Raw genomic sequence first — 20,714 nt, 5'->3', positions numbered from 1 at the left:
GCGTTCCAAAACACCCCAAAAACCCCTGTAGGATTCAGGTCAAGACTCTGTGCCGGCTAGTCCATTACAGGGATGTTACTGTCGTGTAACCACTCTGCCACAGGTTGTGCATTATGAACACGTGCTCGATCGTGTTGAGAGATGCGATCGCCATCCCCGAATTGTTCTTCAACAGAGGGAAGCAAGAAGGTGTTTAAAACATAAATGTAGGGCTGTGGTATGATACGCAAAACAACATGGGGTGCAAGTCCTGTCCATGAAAAACACGACCACATCATAACATCAACGCCTCCGAATTTCACTGTTGGCACAACACACGCTGGCAAATGACGTTCACCGGGCATTGGCATACCCGCACCCAGCAATCGGATAGCCACATTGTGGACCGTGATTCGTCACTCCACACAACGTTTTTTCACTGTTGAATTGTCCAATGTTTATGCTCCTCACACCAAGCGAGGCGTCGTTTCGAATTTACTGGCGTGATGTGTGGCTTATGAGGAGCCGCTCGACCATGAAATACAAGTTTTCTCACCTCCCGCCAAACTTTCATGGTACTTGCAGTGGGTCCTGATGTAGTTTGGAATTCCTATGTGATGTTCTGGATAGATGTCTGCCTATTACACATTACGTCCCTCTTCAAATGTCGGCGGTCTCTTGTCAGTCAACAGACGAGGTCGGCTTGTGCGCTTTTGTGCTGTACATGTCCCTTCTCGTTTCCTCTTCACTATCTCATCGGGAACAGTGGACCTAGGGATGTTATGAGTGTGGAAATCTCGAGTACAGACGTATGACACAAGTGACACCCAATCACCTGACCACTTTCGAAGACCGTGAGTTCCACGGACCGCCGCATGCTGCCCTCTCACGATGTCTAATGACTACTAAGGTTGCTGACATGGAGTACCTGGCAGTAGGTGGCAGCACAGTGCACCTAATATGAGAAACGTATGTTTTTGGGGGTGTCCGGATACTTTTGATCACATAGTGTACTTGGCGGAACCCAATGATGTTTTAGGTATTTTTAAGTGATCACTTTGCGCTCTGAACCGCAAAGAGCGACGTGAAGCGATCGCCAGGCACACTAAAGACACTGCCCAACACATCTGTGCACAGTGGTTTTCATTTCGTGCCTAATCGGACCTTACTTTCCGAACACGCCTCGTATTTTATGGATGAACGAAGCCAACACCACAGACAATAACGAAATAGCTACAGTCATAGTGGAAGGCGAATGGTCGGGTAGGGGGAAGCTGCTTTCAGTAGGCAGGAGGATCTAGTGGAGCGGGCGGAAGGCGCGGCGGCAGCAGTGCGAGCGGCGCACCTTGCGAGGAGACGGCGCGGCTGCGCACCAGGTCGACCTTGTTGCCGACGAGGATGGCGGGGCGCGCGCGCAGCAGCTCCCAGTCGGCGAGGCGCGCCAGCTCGCCCTCGGCGCGCTGGAAGCTCGCCTTGTCGATCACCGAGTACATCACCACGAACGCGTCCGGCGGGTCCTGGCGGTCCAGCTCCACCTGCGACACGCGCGCCGCCCCCAGGTCAGCGGCTGCCGGCAGCCCCACCACCCCACTGCTACAGCTAGCCGCGCGCGAGGCTCACCTTCGGGTTGGTCATGTTGATGAAGCACAGCTCGGACTCCTCGCCGTTCAGCATGATGAACACCGACTGCTCCTTTGGCACGTCTGAAACAAACAGAGGAAGCTCGCGTCACCACGACGGGAAATAAATAAGTAAATAAGTAAATAAATTGTCCACAGTATTTTTTTTTTTTTTTGGGGGGGGGGGGGGGGGTTAGTGCTCACAACTACAGTGGTCATTAGCACCCAGACTAAATAATGAATGCACCGCGAGGCACAATGTTAAAACAGCAACTAAAAAGGACAACACTATAAAAGGCACATTAACATCCAAGGGATTAAAAGAAAACAGCATAATCAAATGTCCTTAGACAGGTTTGTCAAGTGGATAAAACGAAGAACGCGAACAGCTGCTCCTGGGTCACCCGCTAAAATTTCATCCAGAGTACATGGCAGGCCAAGACCAATGCTCAGTGTATTAAAATTCGGACAGGACGTTAAAATGTGGCGTACCGCCAGCAATTGCCTACACGGGCAGACCGGCGCCGCCGCTGCCGTCAGCAGATGGCGGTGGCTGAACCGGCAGTGTCCAATCCGCGACCGGACCAAAACGACCTCCCACCGAGAAGGGCGTGAAGAGATCGTCCGAGACGTGGGGAGAGGTTTCGAGGCCCGAAGCTTGTTTTCAGTAAGTGTAGACCAATCGACATGCCACAGCGATAAAATGCGCCGACAAATGATCGTGCTACAATCTGATGAAGGGACACAACAAGAAGCCGTCCGAGGCCGGAGGACCGCAGCCTTGGCCGCGGCATCTGCAGCTTCGTTCCCAGGGATACCGACATGGTAAAGGTAATCGGAAAACTGTCGTCCGCCAGCTGCTGGAGAGAGTGTTGGATCCGGTGCACGAAAGGGTGAACCGGATACGGATCACTGACGCTCTGGATGGCGCTCACGGAAACAGAGCAGATGACATAAGCAGAATGTCGGTGGCGGCGGATATAAAGAACAGCCTGATAGACGGCAAATAGCTAAGCTGTGAAGACCGAACAATGGCCATGAAACCGGTATTTCGAACTGTGTGAGTCGACAAGAAAAGAACACTTGACACCGTCATTGGTCTTAGAGCGATCGGTATAAATGAAGATTGTATTAATGAACTTCGAACGAAGTTCGACAAACCGGCGAGCGGTATACCGAAGCTGCGGTAACCTCCTTTGGGAGCGAGCCGGCCGGGGTGTCCGAGCGGTTCTAGGCGCTACAGTCCGGAACCGCGCGATTGCTTCGGTCGCAGGTTCGAATCCTGCCTCGGGCATGGATGTGTGTGATGTCCTTAGGTTAGTTAGGTTTAAGTACAAGTTATAGGAGACTGATGACCTCAGATGTTAAGTCCCATAGTGCTCACAGACATTTGAACCATATTTTGGGAGCGAGCCGAGGTCAAGGTGAACGCGAACCTGAGACTGGAGCCAAGGTGGCGTTTGGCTCTCGCCCACTCTAAAGGTTGCAGCAAGAGGAAAATCAAGTTTCTGAAGGAGATGACGAAAGCGAACTCTAGGGCGTAGCAGGGCAGATACATACAACCCGTATTGACGGTCGAGAGAGTCGTCAAAAAAGGAACGATAAGACGGGTGGTCGGGCATTGGTAATAGCCGACAGGCATACCGACAAAGCAATATATCACGCCGGTAGGTTAGTGGCAATTCACCGGCTTCAGCATGAAGACTCAACGGGTCTAGTATAGAACGCTCCGATCGCAAGACGTTAACCCCCGATGTTGGCTACAGTATGCGCTCCGTCTCCCAGGAGATACGGTCGTAGTTTCCATAGAAGAGCAGCAAGCTGCCTACGTGTCAGGCGCAACTTAACACGGGGGGCGGGGGGGGGGGGGGGGGGGCGTGTCTATCGGTCGTCACCGATTTCGACCCTATTTACGGTATCCGCAGGGCTTGGCCAGAAATAGAAGTTCTATATGGTCAAGCGTTTGGGAAAAATAGTATTTTTGGCAATGGTCGCGTGGAACATTAGCCATTTGTGTCAGCGTAGTTTTCAGGCAACAGATGGCGCAGTGCAAACAGTGCAGAACGATAATCCGAAGGTCGCTGGGTCAAACCTCTACGCGAAAACTGAATTTTTCCCTTTACAGTTTTTACGTTACTTACGCGGCAAATAAACTGAAATATTCGCCAATATATGGTGTTCATTAATATTTTCGTAATAGGAAAGCAAAAGGAAATTTGGGAATGGAAATAAATTCTGGGAAGGGATTGTAAATTGTACACGAGAATTTCGTATACAAAATTAGTTACTTTTATTATTTTACAGTAGATGATTTACACGTGCTGGTGTGATGTTCGTATTATAAACAGCGGAAACAGCAATTTCCTTGGCATCTTGCACATCTTATAAGCGCCGCATTTTTACCCTGACATGCTGGTTTTGAAATTTATACAGAAAAACGAATCTTATTTATACTTATAAAAGTTGTCTCTCATCGCAGATTGTGTCACCGCTCCATGCGTAACACATCGGTTCACCAAATATTGGCAATGGAATGTATTTTCGTTACGTCCTCTCAAGATGTAATTTCTTTTTCTCTCTCGATGAGATAGAGCAGATTTGAAGCTTTTTAATCAAATTATTCGCCTAGCGATAAAAGAAAACATTACTGGTTTGCACTAGCGAGTACACTTTTGGGAGGAATCATAATGGCAATCATTCATCATCAGAAATCTTGTCGTCGATATATTTGCCCTCCCCACGAGTGCGTTAAGTCATGCAGTTTGTCCTCCTAAGCGTAAGGTTTAACCACACCAGTCAAAAATTTTTTGTTTAGGACTGTTGCAAGTTTTCCAGATCTTGCTGCAGAAATGACGAGTAATCGTCCACCAAATTTTCCTTTGCCTCCATTTTCCACGCCTTTCATGAAATCGATAATAAATACAGTATATGCAACATTATTACGGTTTATTTGCAGTGGAAGTTACATAAAAATTCGAAATAAAAAAGTTCCCGTAGAAGGACTCGAACTCTTGAGACGTTGATGACCGTTCTGTACTTTTTCTTCTGCGCCAACCTGTAAGACATGTCATCACAAAAGACTCATGCCTCACACGACCTAAGCCAAAAATGCTACCAAATATTCTGTTAAACGCTTCGGCCTCTAGAGCTCCCACTTGTGTCTCTTTCATTTCTAGGCAAGTCCTGCAGGTACCATGAATTTCGACGAAATCGGCGATGGCGGGTGGACGCGACCCCTTTGTCAGTTCGGTCAAGCTCCAGAGTGGGCGATCTGAACAAGAACTACGCTAACACATCATGAGATCATGCTTGGCCATCGAGACAGTAAACGTTAGGCATTTTTCTTCATCCGCTTCATTTCTATTTGGAAATGATTCACGAATGTATGTACAAAGACAAAAAAACTAGATTCTAAAGTTCTTCTCGTTCTCTTAATATGTCGTTACGGAGTCTGGATGGCAAAATATTACGGCTACATGACGAAGGTGTGATGTGTGAACGTAACTGGAAAACAAACTGTTCAAATGGTTCAAATGGCTCTGAGCACTATGGGACTCAACTGCTGTGGTTATCAGTCCCCTAGAACTTAGAACTACTTAAACCTAACTAACCTAAGGACATCACACACATCCTTGCCCGAGGCAGGATTCGAACCTGCGACCGTAGCAGTCGCACGGTTCCGGACTGCGCGCCTAGAACCGCGAGACCACCGCGGCCGGCAAACAAACTGTAAAGAGCAGGTATTACACTAGTAAACAGACAGGAGTTTAGTGGCCAAAGACAATAAAAATGGACGTCTTCAAACAGGATTCCATGGAGAAATGATTCGGTGGGATTCTGCTCCTGTCACATTTCGTATGCCAAACGTCTAGCGTATTCTGTGAATACAACAGTATCCAAATCTTGACACATTACCCAACAATGTTCTCAACATACAGAACCAATTTATAACTTTAGCAGTACTACTAGATTGTTCGATTATGACTGTTTCCTACAAGAAAGTATCATCATTGGATTGTATTCTTGTCGTATCTGGAACCGGATCATCCATTTACCTTGACTCATTATGGCCGCCATCTTCAGCTGAGAACCTAGTTTGCTACGCCTCACCAGAACTGATTATTGCAATGGTGTGCCGCGGATAATAAAAGTGCCTGCGAGAAAGATTATCGCTGTTGCCCCATAACACATATGGTAGGTACAGCGCCAAGTGGTAAAAGACGGCAGACACAATGAATCGCTAGCAGTATGTACCTCTGTCGGGTGAATCGAAGACCTGAAGATGGCGACCAGAAGAATTGCTGAATTATCGTGTCAAGATGACTGCATGACCGGCCGCATACAGGACATTAGTATAGTCAAATAATACGCCAGGAATGTTTACCTAGTAGTACCGTCATTAGATGATTGCAAGAAAATGCAAATGATGTAGATATAACTTCCATTTGGCATAATGAATGTTAGTTATCATTAAATGGGGATAAACGCGAAATAACGCCTATAAGACGAAATACCCGAGTCTGTTCGACTACTAGATTAGTGGCGAACATCCTAAGGAGCAATATCAATAGCGATGAACACACAAAATGAGCATTAGGGAAGGAAAATGCAAGGATTGCGTTTTTTGGAAGGGTTCTGGGAAAGTGCCGAGCACCTGTGAAGTAGGTCACATACAATACGCTGATGCTACCAGTCTCTTTGGACTGCTCCAGCGTTTGGACTGACAATTAAGCACACATGACATTACACAAAAATGAAAGAAGACATTCACTGCTATGATCCCAAGAAGTTGATATAGATTGAATGTAAGTGACGTAGATGTGTTGACGGTCTTAAAAGGGATATTGGAAAAAGACACAACACATGACAAGAAATTGTAAGGCCCTGGTAGTTTTGTACGCGGCGGCGTCAGCTGTGGACTGGAGGCTGTGGCTGAAAGACAGGCGGCCAATCGTTGGGCGCATGCGCGCTCAGCGGCTGGCTGATTAATGGCGCGCCACAAAGACACGCCGACAGCTGGCGATAGCGGCGCACCGGCGCGGCCCAAAGGCGCCAGTATCGACCACGCCGGCCTCATCCACTACTGTGGTCGCCACGTGGGCGCGATAGGAGCCCGGCCTCGTCCTCCTGCCGCGCTCGTCACCGCAACGGCATCCCGCCCACCGCACCCTCGCCTATTCACTGGGCTGCTCTATCAGCTTGGAATTATACAGAAAGTGAAGAAAATGCATATTAAAGACCAGGAAATGAGACACTAGAAGCAGTAGGCAAGTTTTGCTACTCGGGCACCAAGGTAACGGACGATGGCGAAAGTAAAGGGGATATGAAATGAATAATGCGAATTGCTAGTGAGGCGTTTCTCGTGTGTACCACTACACGACCAGAAACAAGACAGCCCAGTTGCATGTCGCTACGAAAACGGCTACTCGCGGCAAAAAAATTTGATTTTAACTATTTGATTTTAACTATTTGTCATTATCAACTCATTAAGAGGACGAATGTTTAACATAATAAATACTCTTGGGTTAAACCGGACGTGTCATCAAAAAGCCAAATTGCTTTGTCGTCATTACGCACGCACGAAAAGAAAGAAGACTCGCTAGCTTTCTGAGTAACCATTTTTCCAACTAGAGTAAAATACACGTACAAATATACACTTGCATATATGCCCTATGCGGTTGACTGCTGGACTAATAACGCAAGTTCTGCATTTCGCCAGATGGACTACGGTCTGTCCGAAATTACTCCAGGATTGACACTTCGCACGAGCACGGTTACACACGAAGCAAAGTTGCCACGTCCCACACAGAACACGCCCGTAATATTACATTTCGTGCAACTAGCCAAAACAGGCAAATTATTCACTTTTTAAATAAGAAAATTCTGTCAATGAGTCCTGGAAGAGTTACGCTACGTATAGATTTTAATTTAATCTGCAGCAACAAATTATTACACGATCTGCGGAGCCGCCCGGAGTGTCAGTCCGGTTCTAGGCGCTGCAGTCTGGTACTGAGCGACCGCTACGGTCGCAGGTTCGAATCCTGCCTCGGGCATGGATGTGTGTGATGTCCTTAGGTTAGTTAGGTTTAATTAGTTCTAAGTTCTAGGCGACTGATGACCTCAGAAGTTAAGTCGCATACTGCTCAGAGACATTTGAACCATTTTTGAACGATTTGCGGACAATTTACAAAAAAAGCGTTTTCTCTAGACGTTTCCGAATTTTCGACATGCGCGAAACTTTTTTGTTATTGAAGTTAGGTGAATTCATTATGCGAACGAAATTTTGAGAATTTCATATAATCCAGTCCAGAACTCTGTAGGAGATCTCTAATGCGAGATAATTCGAGTCAAAATGGTCCGCTAGCGCGTTAACTACTAATCGTGCGGCCGTACGGTTCGACACGCGAAACAGATCGCTATAGGTTTGTAATGAAACTGTTATTAATCTTTCTGATGAGTTGTTGTTGTTGTTTTTTGGCAAGGAGACCAGAGAGCGAGGTGATCGGTCTCATCGGATTAGGGAAGGAAGTCGGCCGTGCCCTTTCAAAGGAACCATCCCGGCATTGCCTCAAGCGATTTAGGGAAATCACGGAAAACCTAAATCAGGATGGCTGGACGCGGGATTGAACCGTCGTCCTCTCGAATGCGAGTCCAGTGTGCTAACCGCTGCGCCACCTCGCTCGGTTTTGATTATGAGCCTCATTAATTGTAATACAACAAAAAGTAAGATGAAGCTTGTTTATCACGGCAGGAAACCGTATGTTAAACAGGCCAAGCACTGTAGTTTAGAAAGAACAAAAGCGATACAGGGCCTCCGTATTACAGCAGTTACGTGTACACAGTAATATTTATTTAGTGTGATACAGACTGAATTCCTGAGATGACGTTTCTTTGAAATTAGTTCCTATGGCTTGTCAAAATTTCAAAACTTACCAAGACGTAATTTTGCTACGTAGGTACTTGCAGATGTAAACCGCGCATGCCATACATGCAGCTGAATCCTCGTGTGCTCCGTTTCTACGGGGATAACAGAGAACCTCCACTGCCATCTCTCTCGTCGCTGTGACGCACTATAGAGTGACTGTTGTTACTGTAGTGAAATTATCACCTCCTCCACTGAGTCTTCCACAAAAGTTTCCTTCTGCCATGCTCCCTCTTTCATGCCCTGCGTACGTTTGACGGTTTTCTTCCAGTCTTCAAGTGTAAGTTCCCCCCAGCTTCTCTTGTGACTGTTTCAACTGCACAGACGGTGAATTTATTATTATTTCTGGCAACGTAGTCTTTAGTTTGCTCCCATATTAACTCCACTGGGTTGAAATGGCATTCGTAGCGCAACGACTCTGTGCCCATGTAGTTTTGCCGGTTCGTCGATTTCGAACAAGAAGAACTGTGCCTCATGGAGAGAGATTTTTTTTTCATAAGCTCCTCAGTTTTCGGGTCACCACTTATATCGACGTTAGACGCTGAAGCCAGTCAATCATTTCTTTTTTTCGGTTTGTCATGGTATATGCCTTGTGAACAACAGAATTGTAAAGAGCGTTATCTAGAACATTGTTGGTGGTTTTTCGAGATTTGCTGTCAGTGAATCTTCAAACTAGTTTGTAAATTTAAGGTGGTTCATTTCTACGTGATAATCTCCTGTCTTTCTTCTATTTAAAAGACAGGAGACTGTGTGGGAGAAAATCTTGCGAGGTGCCTGCATGGAGACGAGTAAGTGTGCTGCACCCCTCACGACCCTCACCCTTTGGCTGATGACATTGCCAGTATCGATCTGCCCAGACCTGCTTGACAGCGGGACCAGAACTGACTCACCGTTATTCACCGTTCTTCAAGCCCCACCACGTTGTCGATGTTTATACTATGAAAATCCCTTAAAAATCGGCATCACTGGTCAGCTATATGTTTCCCCTCCATTCACCTTATAACTTTCGACAAACTTCCCATTGACATCCTAGCACACTGGACTCGCATTCGTGAGGACGACGGTTCATACCAGCGTCCGGCCACCCTGATTTAGGGTTTCCGTGATTTCCCTAAATCCATCCAGGCAAATGCCGGGACGGTTCCTCTGAAAGGGCACGGCCGACTTCCTTCCCCGTCCTTCCCTAATCAGATGAGACGGATGACCTCGCTTTCTGGTCTCCTTCCCAAACAACCCAACCCAACCCATTGATATCGTTGACTATCTCACAATATATAACAGTAACCACGAATAACGGTAGCAACGAATAACAGTAGCAACAAATAAATGCCGGCCGCGATGGTTCTAGGCGCTCAGTCCGGAACCGCGGGACTGCTACGGTCGCAGGTTCGAATCCTGCCACAGGCCTGGATGTGTGTGATGTCCTTAGGTTAGTTAGGTTTAAGTAGTTCTAGGGGACTGATGACCTCAGATGTTAAGTCACATCGTGCTCAGAGCCATTTGAACAAATAAAAGAATAACTTCTATGGATCTTAAAAATGAACACAGAGAGAGTTCCAGGGCGGAAAGATCACACAGCTAACTGCAGCTGAAGCCCATTGAAAGCAGGAAGCGACATTCAACTGAGCACAACACTCTCAGTTTCAGTAGCTGCTTCACAACTCTGACTTTCTGGATTCCCCCCCCACCAGTTTCTCTGAGCCGTACAGAGAGGAGTTATCCTTACAACACATTCTGTGCTCCCGAAGCCATCCCGACCTGTTTCTCCGGGGACCCACTAACGTTACACGCTCCACCCGAGAGTTTCCCTTTCCTGAGTCCTGTCGCCCTCTCCCAACTCGCAACTCGCGTCCCCACGCCAGCTTCTGCCCTTCTCTTTGCGCCACTCCCAACCTGCACTGGCAATGGTGCACCACGCGCCTAGATCACCCTCCCTCCCACATTCCTAGCGTCCGGCCATCCTGATTTAGGTTTTCCGTGATTTCCCTAAATCCCTCCAGGCAAATGCCGAGATGGTTCCTTTGAAAGGGCACCGCCGACTTCCTTCCCTAATCAGATGAGACCGATGACCTCGCTGTCTGGTCTCTTCCGCCAAATAACCCAACCCAAGATTCCGAGCCGCCAAAGCGGGTGCCTCACTCTGAGCCCACGCCAAGGCCATATCCCTGCCCCCCTCCTCTCTCTCCCTCTACCCACTCCACCTGGCACTACCCACAAAACAACCTAGTCCACCTGCTGACGCAGCATACTTCAGTCAGAAATAGGATTACTGCGAAAAATAAGAAGTCGTCTTTCTTTTTGTGTGTGTCCCTATCATGTGCCCAACATTTCCTTTTCGGTGAGTGGTCTGCTGTAATCCAAAAATACTTATACAACACCAGAACTTTCCTACAACATCTAAGATCGTAAGTGGTGGTGGTGGTGGGTAGCGTTTAACGTCCCGTCGACAACGAGGTCATTAAAGACGGAGCGCAAGCTCGGGTTAGGGAAGGATTGGGAAGGAAATCGGCCGTGCCCTTTCAAAGGAACCATCCCGGCTTTTGCCTGAAACGATTTAGGCAAATCACGGAAAAGCTAAATCAGGATGACCGGAGACGGGATTGAACCGTCGTTCTCCTGAATGCGAGTCCAGTGTGCTAACCACTGCGGCACCTCGCCCGGTCGTAAGTCAAGTGTAGAAGATAGAAACTGTATATACGTTTTCGGGCAGTGTAACTTAAGGAGCAAAATTACCCAGGTTAAATTCATCGAGTATTTGAGAATTAGAGCATTTCGTGACTTTCAACGAACTTTACACATTATTTAAAAGCTTTCCGAAACTTTTCCTCCCTGACACCTCCCACAAAATCAAAATCAAAAAACGATTGTCACATACTACATTTGCGCTGTTGGTGCAGTCGTACATCAGCATCAGGCGTGATGTTTCAAATTAATACTTCTTTCCCACTTTCAATGTTGGTAACATATTTTGCAGACAGTATCCACGAATACCACTGAATGTAACTGCAAAACTATATCACTGTACGACGCGTAGTTCGGGAAATAGGTCGTCATAAACTTTGAGACGCGCGAAAGAGTAGCTTCTCTTCGACAGGTTCACGAATTACCCAGACTATAAGTTCCATTGTTTCACACCTCAAGCTATTTTATACATGGATGCTCTTTTCTGTAAAGAATCTGGGGGACAGTAGGCAGTTATTGGTGAGTAGAACGTGTTAACATCGCATAGAAATTTGAGTGTGAGAAAGTCTTCTATGATGGTATCAGGAGCCTTGCTCAGAGGTGAAAGTTGGAATTGTCTGAGGTGAGGCCTTATAAGAAAGTGGACTGTCCTAGGTGTATAGCACACGCTAGAAGAGCATACAAGCTTTTCCTATGTGTTGCTACAGAAGAATGCTGAAGATTAGAGGGCTACATCGGACAAGCAACGACATAGCGCCTTCGAAAGAAGGGATCAGTGGTGGGACACATACTGAGGCATCGAGGAAGAGGTGTTTTAGTTAACAGAAGGAAGAGCGGCGGGTGATGGTTCATGGAGAACAAGGCTCGACTTCTGTAAGGAGGGACGAGTGGTCGCAGGTTGTGGTAACTGTTTGCAGATAAGAGGCTTGCACAGGATATAGTAACATGGCAGGCTGCATACTGCCTGAAGACGACCAAAACAACAGTGCCGCTACGATACTCTGCTTGCGTTCATGCCACGCTACACACACACACACACACACACACACACACACACACACACATTACACTCCTCTGAAGGTTAAGGAATAAATTAAATCTAGAGTGCTGTTTCAGTGTCTTATCGAACAGTCATGACGCCAGACATTACACGAATGCACGGATCGACTGCTAGGATGATTTCACGACGATACAGAAACATGTAACACAAATGGTCGGGGAACTTAAATCACAAATAGAAGGAAGAAGTTGTAACTGACGAGAAACCCTGTGTGACAAGTTGTATTCGGAGAACACTGTACGCAAATTCTGTGGAAACCATCGTACGTCTCGGACGGAGTGTACGAGAACAAGGTAAGCCGATTACAGATGCGCGCAGTCATTTTCCCTCTCTCTACGCGCGGATGGAACAGGACATGGTATCGGTAATATTGGTACGATGTACGCTCTGCCATACACTGTACACTGTCTTGGGAAATGCTGAAAACTTATCTCCTGTCTTTTCTTCCTGTAACATCAAACCCATCGCATCAAGTTGCTAGCCATAGCCGGACGGTGTGGCCGAGCAGTTCTAGGCACTACAGTCTGGAGGTTCGAATCCTGACTCGGGCGTGGATGTGTGTGGTGTCCTTAGGTTGGTTAGGTTTAAGTAGTTCTAAGTTCTATGGTACTGATTACCTCAGCAGTTGAGTCCCGTAGTGCTCAGAGCCATTTGAAGCATTTTTGCTCGCCGTATCACACACCGACACACTCTTGTCTTTCCTTCTTCACGTTTCTTCTTTCTTTCCCCATAACTGTGGTGACACACCTGTCCTGTTACCTGCGCTCTTAACTACAACTAACTAAAATTTCAAGCGCCCCTGCACCTCACTCCAATGCTGTACTCCCCACTTACCTTCGACGACTTCGGGTCTACTTGGAGGGGGTTGTGTCTAGCATCTTCATCATACGACCAACACAGTTTTAATAACTATAAGCGATAGTTTACCACTTACCTCTTAAGAAATTTTAGTAATATTAAATGACTTGTATGTTTCTTATAATACGTAAAATAATTAAAATGTGGGATAAAATTCTCTCAGATTTCTCGTCGCGATTTAAATAATATCTCACACTTCCGACGGTGTCTTCCAGCTCGACTGCCGGCTCACTGTCGTGTGCCGAAAACTGTTTACAAGAGTCTGACAACAGAAAGTCGATGACAGCTCGAGGCATCATTTAAGCGTTGCGCTGCAATAAAACAAGAGTGTTGCCCGAGTGCGCCGTCGCGAAAATTCGAGCACTCAAATTCGCTTCGTACACTTCCGCTTCTTCTGGAAGGAGAGCGGAAATCGGCGCCACAACCACCTGTGAGAGAGACGAGAAAACGGCGTGAGACGAGACAGAAAAGGAGTGTGAAAGGGCACACTGAGACGGCGAGCGCAGCTGGCTCTGCGCGCGGTTACGACCGCTCGCGCTTTACGACCTGCGGGTCGTAAACGAGCAGAGTGATCGCTTAAATGACGAGCCGCCGTGCCGGTATCGCGAGGGGCAGGCTGCGAACTGACCGACAGGAAGGCCACCGTCGAGCGCAGGTCGGCTTGCAGAAACAAACCGGCCGGCAACATTACAATCACCCGCTGCAGACAAGAATGTCAGTAGAAATGGCGCTGAGGGACGGAATGGATTCGTGACAAAAATTGTGAACCACTTCAGGCGCTGCTAAAACGTTGGAGACGGTCTGTGTGAATGACCTGCGCCACATCTAAAACAATAAAAGAAAAAGTAACAGGTGTTATCGGTTGGAGACGACGAGTTTAAGGTAACGGGATTAGTATGTTAATAAGAGCCTGTCCGGCTAGCCGCGCGGTCTTATGCTCTGCTTCCCGAGTGGGAAGGCGTGCCGATCCCCGGCACGAATCCGCCCGGCGGATTAGTGTCGAGGTCCGGTGTTCCCGCCAGCCTGTGGATGGTTTTTAAGGCGGTTTTCAATCTACCTCGGCGACTGCGGGCTGGTTGCCCTTATTCCGCTTCAGTTACACTATGTCGGCGATTGCTGCACAAACACAGTCTCCACGTATGCGAACACCATAATTACTCTACCACACAAACGGTTGGGGTTACACTCGTCTAGTATGACACGTTCCCGGGGGGATTACAATAAATCCCTCACCTTCCAGATTGTTACAGACGGCGCCTGGGAACCAGCATCTCGGAAACGGCTAACCCGGTCTGTTTTCCGTTACTGTTCTCGTGAGTAGTCATGGAAAGTGGTTGAAGGGTGGCGGGACCATGAGTAGGGGACGAGGTGACGAGGGTAAAGTCGCACGGATGTGGAAGTATCAGTGATAGAGGCATCACACCGTCTGTCCCAGTTCCTTGGCAGTAGTAAGTTAATGCACCAGGAGGTAAATCAGTGGTAGTACTCACCCAACTAGGAAACTATTAGTCCGACGGCAGGCGGAGGTAAATAAGAATAAGAACAGCAAAAAACCACTGCTGACACAAAAATACTTAAAAATATCTGCATAATGAATAACTTAAGCATTGCTTACTAATTGCTACCTAGCGACAAGACAAAACGAAAATCAATTAAAATTAAATTAAACAATAAGCAACTACATAGTATTGATCAATTTTAACTGGTGCTCAGGAGGGAGATGTAAAAGGACAGCTGAAGCTGGTATCCAAAAACAGGTTGTAATCTAATCATAACTTTTGGTACTTCTGTGGTGAACATATTATTGAATATATAACAAAAAAAGAAAGAAGGTTCAGGGTCAATATCAGTTGAAGGTGGATTTTCTCTGTTACTACTGGATGCATTACCATATCTAGCAACTGTTGGTTCACTAGCTAGTGATTCTACAGCCTTTGCAAATGCAGTAATAAACAAGGAAAAAGCTAATAAAATTTAGAGGAACCAAAAAAGACACAACCTAGCGATGGATAAGAAACCTGAAGCTGGAGTAAAAAAACAATTCATAAAAACAATCTGTGTGTATCCTAATGCATTAAGTAACTATGATACAGAAAAATTTTCTAAGTATTTTAGAGTTTTCTTATAACTGACAAATTACCCAATAAACAAAATAATCTTGAATGTGAACAATTAAATTTATATACATCTGATTTCTTTCATTGGTACTCACTGGGTATCCTATTATCAGAATAAAGTTAAAAAAATATGTTTTTCATTGGGAGCAAATAATTTCTAAAGAATTGGTTAAATATCTCAGTCCAATTGAGTTGTACTGTAATGGACAAAGAATTCAGAATTTTAATGAAGTAATATGTGGTTGTTTATGTATGTTTTAAAACTATGTTTACACAATCACAAATTTAATGATTTTTTTAATTTAATAAATTGACATTTTTTGAAATAAGCTCCAGAGACAGAAACAGTCGAGCAGTTAACAATCTGAAATTAATAAAGTAAATTTTACATAAATTAGAAGGAAAAATATATCTGAATATAGAAAATTTAATCAAACAGTTTCATAAAGAATAATGAGGTATTTTTAGTGTAACTAAAGGGTATGTTTATTTTAATGATAGAAGTTTAGTAGATTTAAAAGATCCAATAAGCGGTTATGATGCCATTACCAAACAATATTTAGCATGAGAAGCAAAGGAATGGGATTTATGTTGGCACCATGGAGCATAATAATAAAGAAATAAATAACATTAAAACGAGCCTCTATCATACATTAGATAAAAGAGATTTACTAGAAAGTCAACTTAAGTCATTAGATTCAGTAATGAATAAGAGTTAAGTCATTAAAATTGATAAATATCTAGAAATACTACAGTATTTAGAATCAAACAATTAAAATTTAAAATTTATTACATTGCAAAAACGCCTGTTATCCAAATATTTATCATATTGAGAAACTTTTGAGAAAGAAGGGAGATGAAGTATATATTTAATTATTGATATTTTTTATTCACACAGTAGTAAATAAAAGTAATATAATTTTATAAAAAATGCATTTCATAATTTAAAGATGCTATTAAATTTCAGATGCTGTATTGCAGGTATCTATATTTAATATTCAGTGGTCGATTTTTTCATCTGCTGAATTTTGTTTAGAAAATAAGAAGTCTAATTATAAAGATTTTCTTGTCTCAAAACTTAGTGAACCTGTAATTCTATGTTGAATGAAGCATAAACATTATTTTTTTCAAAGTCTGTGTCATTCTACTAGTTGAATTTTTATGAGTACACCAAACAGGTGAGAGTTTATTTTTGAAATGGCGCTACAATAGCTAATGTAAAAATATTGCATCATCAAAGTTAAATTTCTTTAATCTTCCAAGCCTTTCCTCTTCTTGCAATATTAATTTTTTCAGTTCCGTTTTTCTAATACTCTTACTGTCATTAATATAAGAATATCCATGAATTTTATATTCTTTTGCTATTTGTTTTTATTTGACACCCTTATTCTTCTCTAAATCCTATTAAATGATTTTTCTAGTACTACTTTATAGCTTTTTATTAAAGTCTATTAGTTTTCCCTCTGATGGTTATGGAATCTTTCTATCTTTAAAATCTTTGCAATAGCTCAGAGCTGTTTTACACATAGTACTTCCATTTCTGAATCTTTAGGACATACAGGTTTTTTTAAACTGCTGTGGTTGTGTTCTACTTCATCGACACATTCTATTACTTTTTGTTTACACCTGTAAGAATAACCGCTGTCTGCAAGGTTGGCAGGAGAGCTTCTGTAAAGTTTAGAAGGTAGGAGACGAGGTACTGGCAGAAGTGAAGCTGTGAGGAGGGGGCGTGAGTCGTGCTTGGGTAGCTCAGTCGGCAGAGCACTTGCCCGCGAAAGGCACGGTCCCGAGTTCGAGTCTCGGTCTGGCACACAGTTTTAATCTGCCAGAAAGTTTCATATCAGTAAACACTCCGCTGCAGAGTGAAAATCTCATTGTGGGTATTTTCCATTTGTTTCTGCTGTCTGTTTCTGTGGCCGGAGGAGGGGGTTGAGTGTGATACTTCTAATGATATCCGGGTATCATTCCTACACTTTATTCTAATAGTTGGTAGCGGAACCCGTGCGACAACGTAATATATTGCAAGACGCCGCACATTAAAACGGGATTTTTCTGGAGCTGATGACTCGGCTTCTATTGGTGATACAAATGTAGCGCCAAGTGTTTTGGACAGCACATGGTCTATGAGCCATTTGTACACCCAGCAGAAGGATCGTCCTTCTGTAAACATCCTAAAGTAGAGCATCAAAATTTGAATATTACACACGTCCACCAGCTTAGCCAAATGGTGCAAATCGATTGTTTCTTTTCGTGTCATATGTGCTCTACGATGGGCCTTACGGGGATTATGGCAGTACCATTTAGTTCGTGGGCGGTCCCAAAACCGCACTGCAGATTCCAAACCGGCTATCCAAAGCCAGTAGCTGAAATTTTTACAATATGTTCCTGAGATCCCGATCTCGAAGAACTTTGAAACATTTTTAACATCCTCATCTGTTAGCGGCATACAGAGGTTCAAAGTTAGCTTACTTGTCAATTTAAAATAGGCACATACTCTTAATTCTCAGAGTGAGATGGAAACTTAGTTTATAAAATGACACAGCAAAGTATCCTGTAAAGTGTGTCATTCATCAGCAGAAGAGTTCTGGAAACCTCATGTTGTTGAACTGAAGCATATGCAAAATTTTTGAAGACGTAAAATGCAGTTTGAGGTTTAAAACTAGTTTCGCATTATTAAAATTTCACGTAAGTAAACTATCCAGATTTTACTGACCCATGAAGTTCTTTTCATGTGTGTGACGTGCCCTGGTGTAGCAGGGAAAGGAGGATACCAGTTAAAAATGCTCCTATCAGAGCACAGAAAAGGCTAGTGTGCTCCTGTTTAAAAGACAGTGACTAAAAAGTGGTGTACCAGTTGCGTCATTCCTGCCTCATTCAACACCTTAAAAATTTTTCCCAAAACTTTTGGCATATTCAAGCTTTTTCATGCTGAGAGAGGAGGAGACAGTGACAGTGGGGAAGAGACGGAAAAAATAATAAACACTGGAAGATAGTAGACAGTGGCTGTGATATAAAAAGAGCAAAGGAGACAATGGCAGCGTTTGAGAAAGAGAGGGACATAGTGGCAGTGTAACATTCTTGACGGTGACAGAACAGTGCTAGGAAATGAGTGTAGGAGACAGTGTCACTACGGAAGGAATAAACCAAAGAGGAAAGTGGAAGCGGGTCGGAGCCAGTGAAAATGAGAGAGAGAGAATGGCAATGACAAAGAGGAAGAGGAAGAGAGAGATAGTGACAGTGAGCAGCAGGAGTGGGAAGGAGTGAATGGGATATTAGGAGTAAGAGAGAGCAAGAGGCAGACAGTGACTGCGAGAGGAGACCATAGTAGGAGGACAGAATGGAGGAGACCGTGTATGTGAGACGGGGAACAGGGGACAGTGGCAGTTGCAAGTGCTTGGTAGGAGAGTTTCTTTGCGGGCGGCCGCGTTTTTGCAGAGTCGGTCTCGCGGCGCGGAGCTGTTATGTGTACTGTGGGTAGCCCTAAATGTGAAAGACATTGTTATGTAAGTTCAAGTGTTGCTGCAAGTACAGTGAAGTAATGAGATATGGAAGTGGGTTCAGTGAAAAGCGTGCAAAAAAGTAATGAAATATGACCAGGGCCGCCGATAACGTTTTTGAATATTCGCCGGCTTGCTTGTCGTACCGTACATCAATCATCCGCGCCGTGTTCGGCCTCTCACAATGAACTAATGGTAATCCGCAATATAGTTTACCACAGAAGAGAGCATTCAAGTGCCAGTGAATTGTAGCGAACGTGAGGACGTGCGTTCGGTCATCGCGGTCCGCATCATCAACAATCAGTGGCGCCGCGAGAAATTAAGGCCTGCAGCGACTGTTACTGCGTCAGCTGTTACACTGGGGCAGGGGCCGAACCCCATTATTAAGCTTGCATCCATAGCGCGATTGCCTGGGCGTTAGACGATTTGGAAGCTTCACGCGGGACACGTTATCTTTGTGCGATTTTTTTTTTTTTTTTTTTTTTTTTTTTTAGTGCAGAAATGAGTAGCTCGGACGAGGGAGAACGCCTGCTCGCACTAGCGATACGAACTGGCACCAAGAAGAGGAGATGTTGGGTGCACGACATTAATAGCAAGAGAGAAAGCTTAGGAGAATACCGTCGTCGTGTAGTGAACTAGAGTCTGACGAAGATAGGTTCTTCAAATATTTTCGTATGTCGCGAGAATGTTTAGAGGAACTCCTCGTAAAAAGGTAGCACCGAGAAGTGCACAACGAACTGGAGAAAGCCAATTGATACAAGGCACAGACTACCCATTTATTCCAAGGAAGTTTTACCATTTGTGGCTTCTTTGTGCTTTATACAGAAGTCATATAAACTATTCCATTTCAGTGCTGCTGTATCATATGAAAGGTTCGCCGGAATAAAGTGCTATCCCATAACGTAGTTACGAGTGGAGTTATAAATTTATCTGCAGTGTTGCAGAGAAATAAATTAAGTCGGCTTAAAGAGATCTCTGCAAGATGTCCATGTGTAAACCATATACATTCTTACTACTTTGTTTCGTGCAATGAATACTTTGTACCTGAGTGAGGAGTATCATAACATATCAGTGTGCTGATAGCCTCGCCGTTGAGTGCTCGTAAAGTTAAAACACACACAACATATCAGTGAATGAAAATACGCGATATATGTCAACTTGCTCACTTTTATGTTCCCCAAGTTGACAATTATTCTTATGGCAAAAGTATCCGAACCTAAACGTGCAGCAAGTCTATTAGTGGTTTTCCGAGTTTAAGTTTTCATCAGCATGTACACCTAAGAACCTAGATCTTTCTGCTCAGTTTATTATTTGTTATTGGCATACTTGGGTGATAGGAGGGTGGGAACTTCTTGACAGTACGAAACTGGATGACATGTTACTTTTTATTGGTAACTTGCTATAGCTGCTAAATATTTGAAGGAGACCATTTTTAGAACCATAAGCTGTAAAATTCAAATTTATTCATTACCGGTTCAGATTTTTTATAATCGTCATCACTGGAAGATTGACCAACATCAGAAAACATAAGTATAGCACACAAACAAAAATAACGAAAAGTAACAGAATTGTACCTACATCAAAACCATACTTACAAAGCAGTATATCAGATGGATCAAAACTGTGTAATATTCACAAATGACACATCAGTATACGAAATGCAAATATGTTCCAGAGCGATATGAAAAATTTTGCTGATGTCATAAATCACAGAATTGGTTGCAACCCAATGTATTCGTATAACAGGTTGCCTAAAGATTACTGACAGATATCAAGTTCATGTTTCAAAGATACACCAAAGATCATCAAAGGTTAAAACCATAGAATATTAAAATATATTAAGATTTACAGGGTGTTCGGAAATTCCCGTTATAAACTTCTAGGACTTATAGAGGTGAGTGAGTACTTAATTTTTTAATAGGAAGCCTTGTCCGGAAAAGTAAGGTTCCCGTGCTACAGTCGTTCGAAAATATATTGGCT

General features: G+C 44.3%; 1 protein-coding gene across 2 annotated transcripts in view; it reads right to left on the bottom strand.

Moving 5' to 3' along the window:
* LOC126354893 (GTP-binding protein GEM) overlaps nt 1-20,714 on the bottom strand; it is a 1,071,510-nt gene that overhangs the window by 37,600 nt on the left and 1,013,196 nt on the right. For both annotated transcript variants that reach the window (XM_050004950.1, XM_050004951.1), the window contains 2 exons: nt 1,600-1,682; nt 1,325-1,514 (listed from right to left, as the gene is read on the bottom strand). In XM_050004950.1, the coding sequence (XP_049860907.1) occupies nt 1,325-1,514; nt 1,600-1,682 (273 nt within the window). The remainder of the gene's footprint in view (nt 1-1,324; nt 1,515-1,599; nt 1,683-20,714) is intronic.

This window comes from Schistocerca gregaria, chromosome 3, assembly GCF_023897955.1.
Source record: "Schistocerca gregaria isolate iqSchGreg1 chromosome 3, iqSchGreg1.2, whole genome shotgun sequence".
Taxonomy (NCBI): domain Eukaryota; kingdom Metazoa; phylum Arthropoda; class Insecta; order Orthoptera; family Acrididae; genus Schistocerca; species Schistocerca gregaria.
Note: the sequence above shows the minus strand (reverse complement) of the source record. Positions and strands in the feature narration are given on the sequence as shown.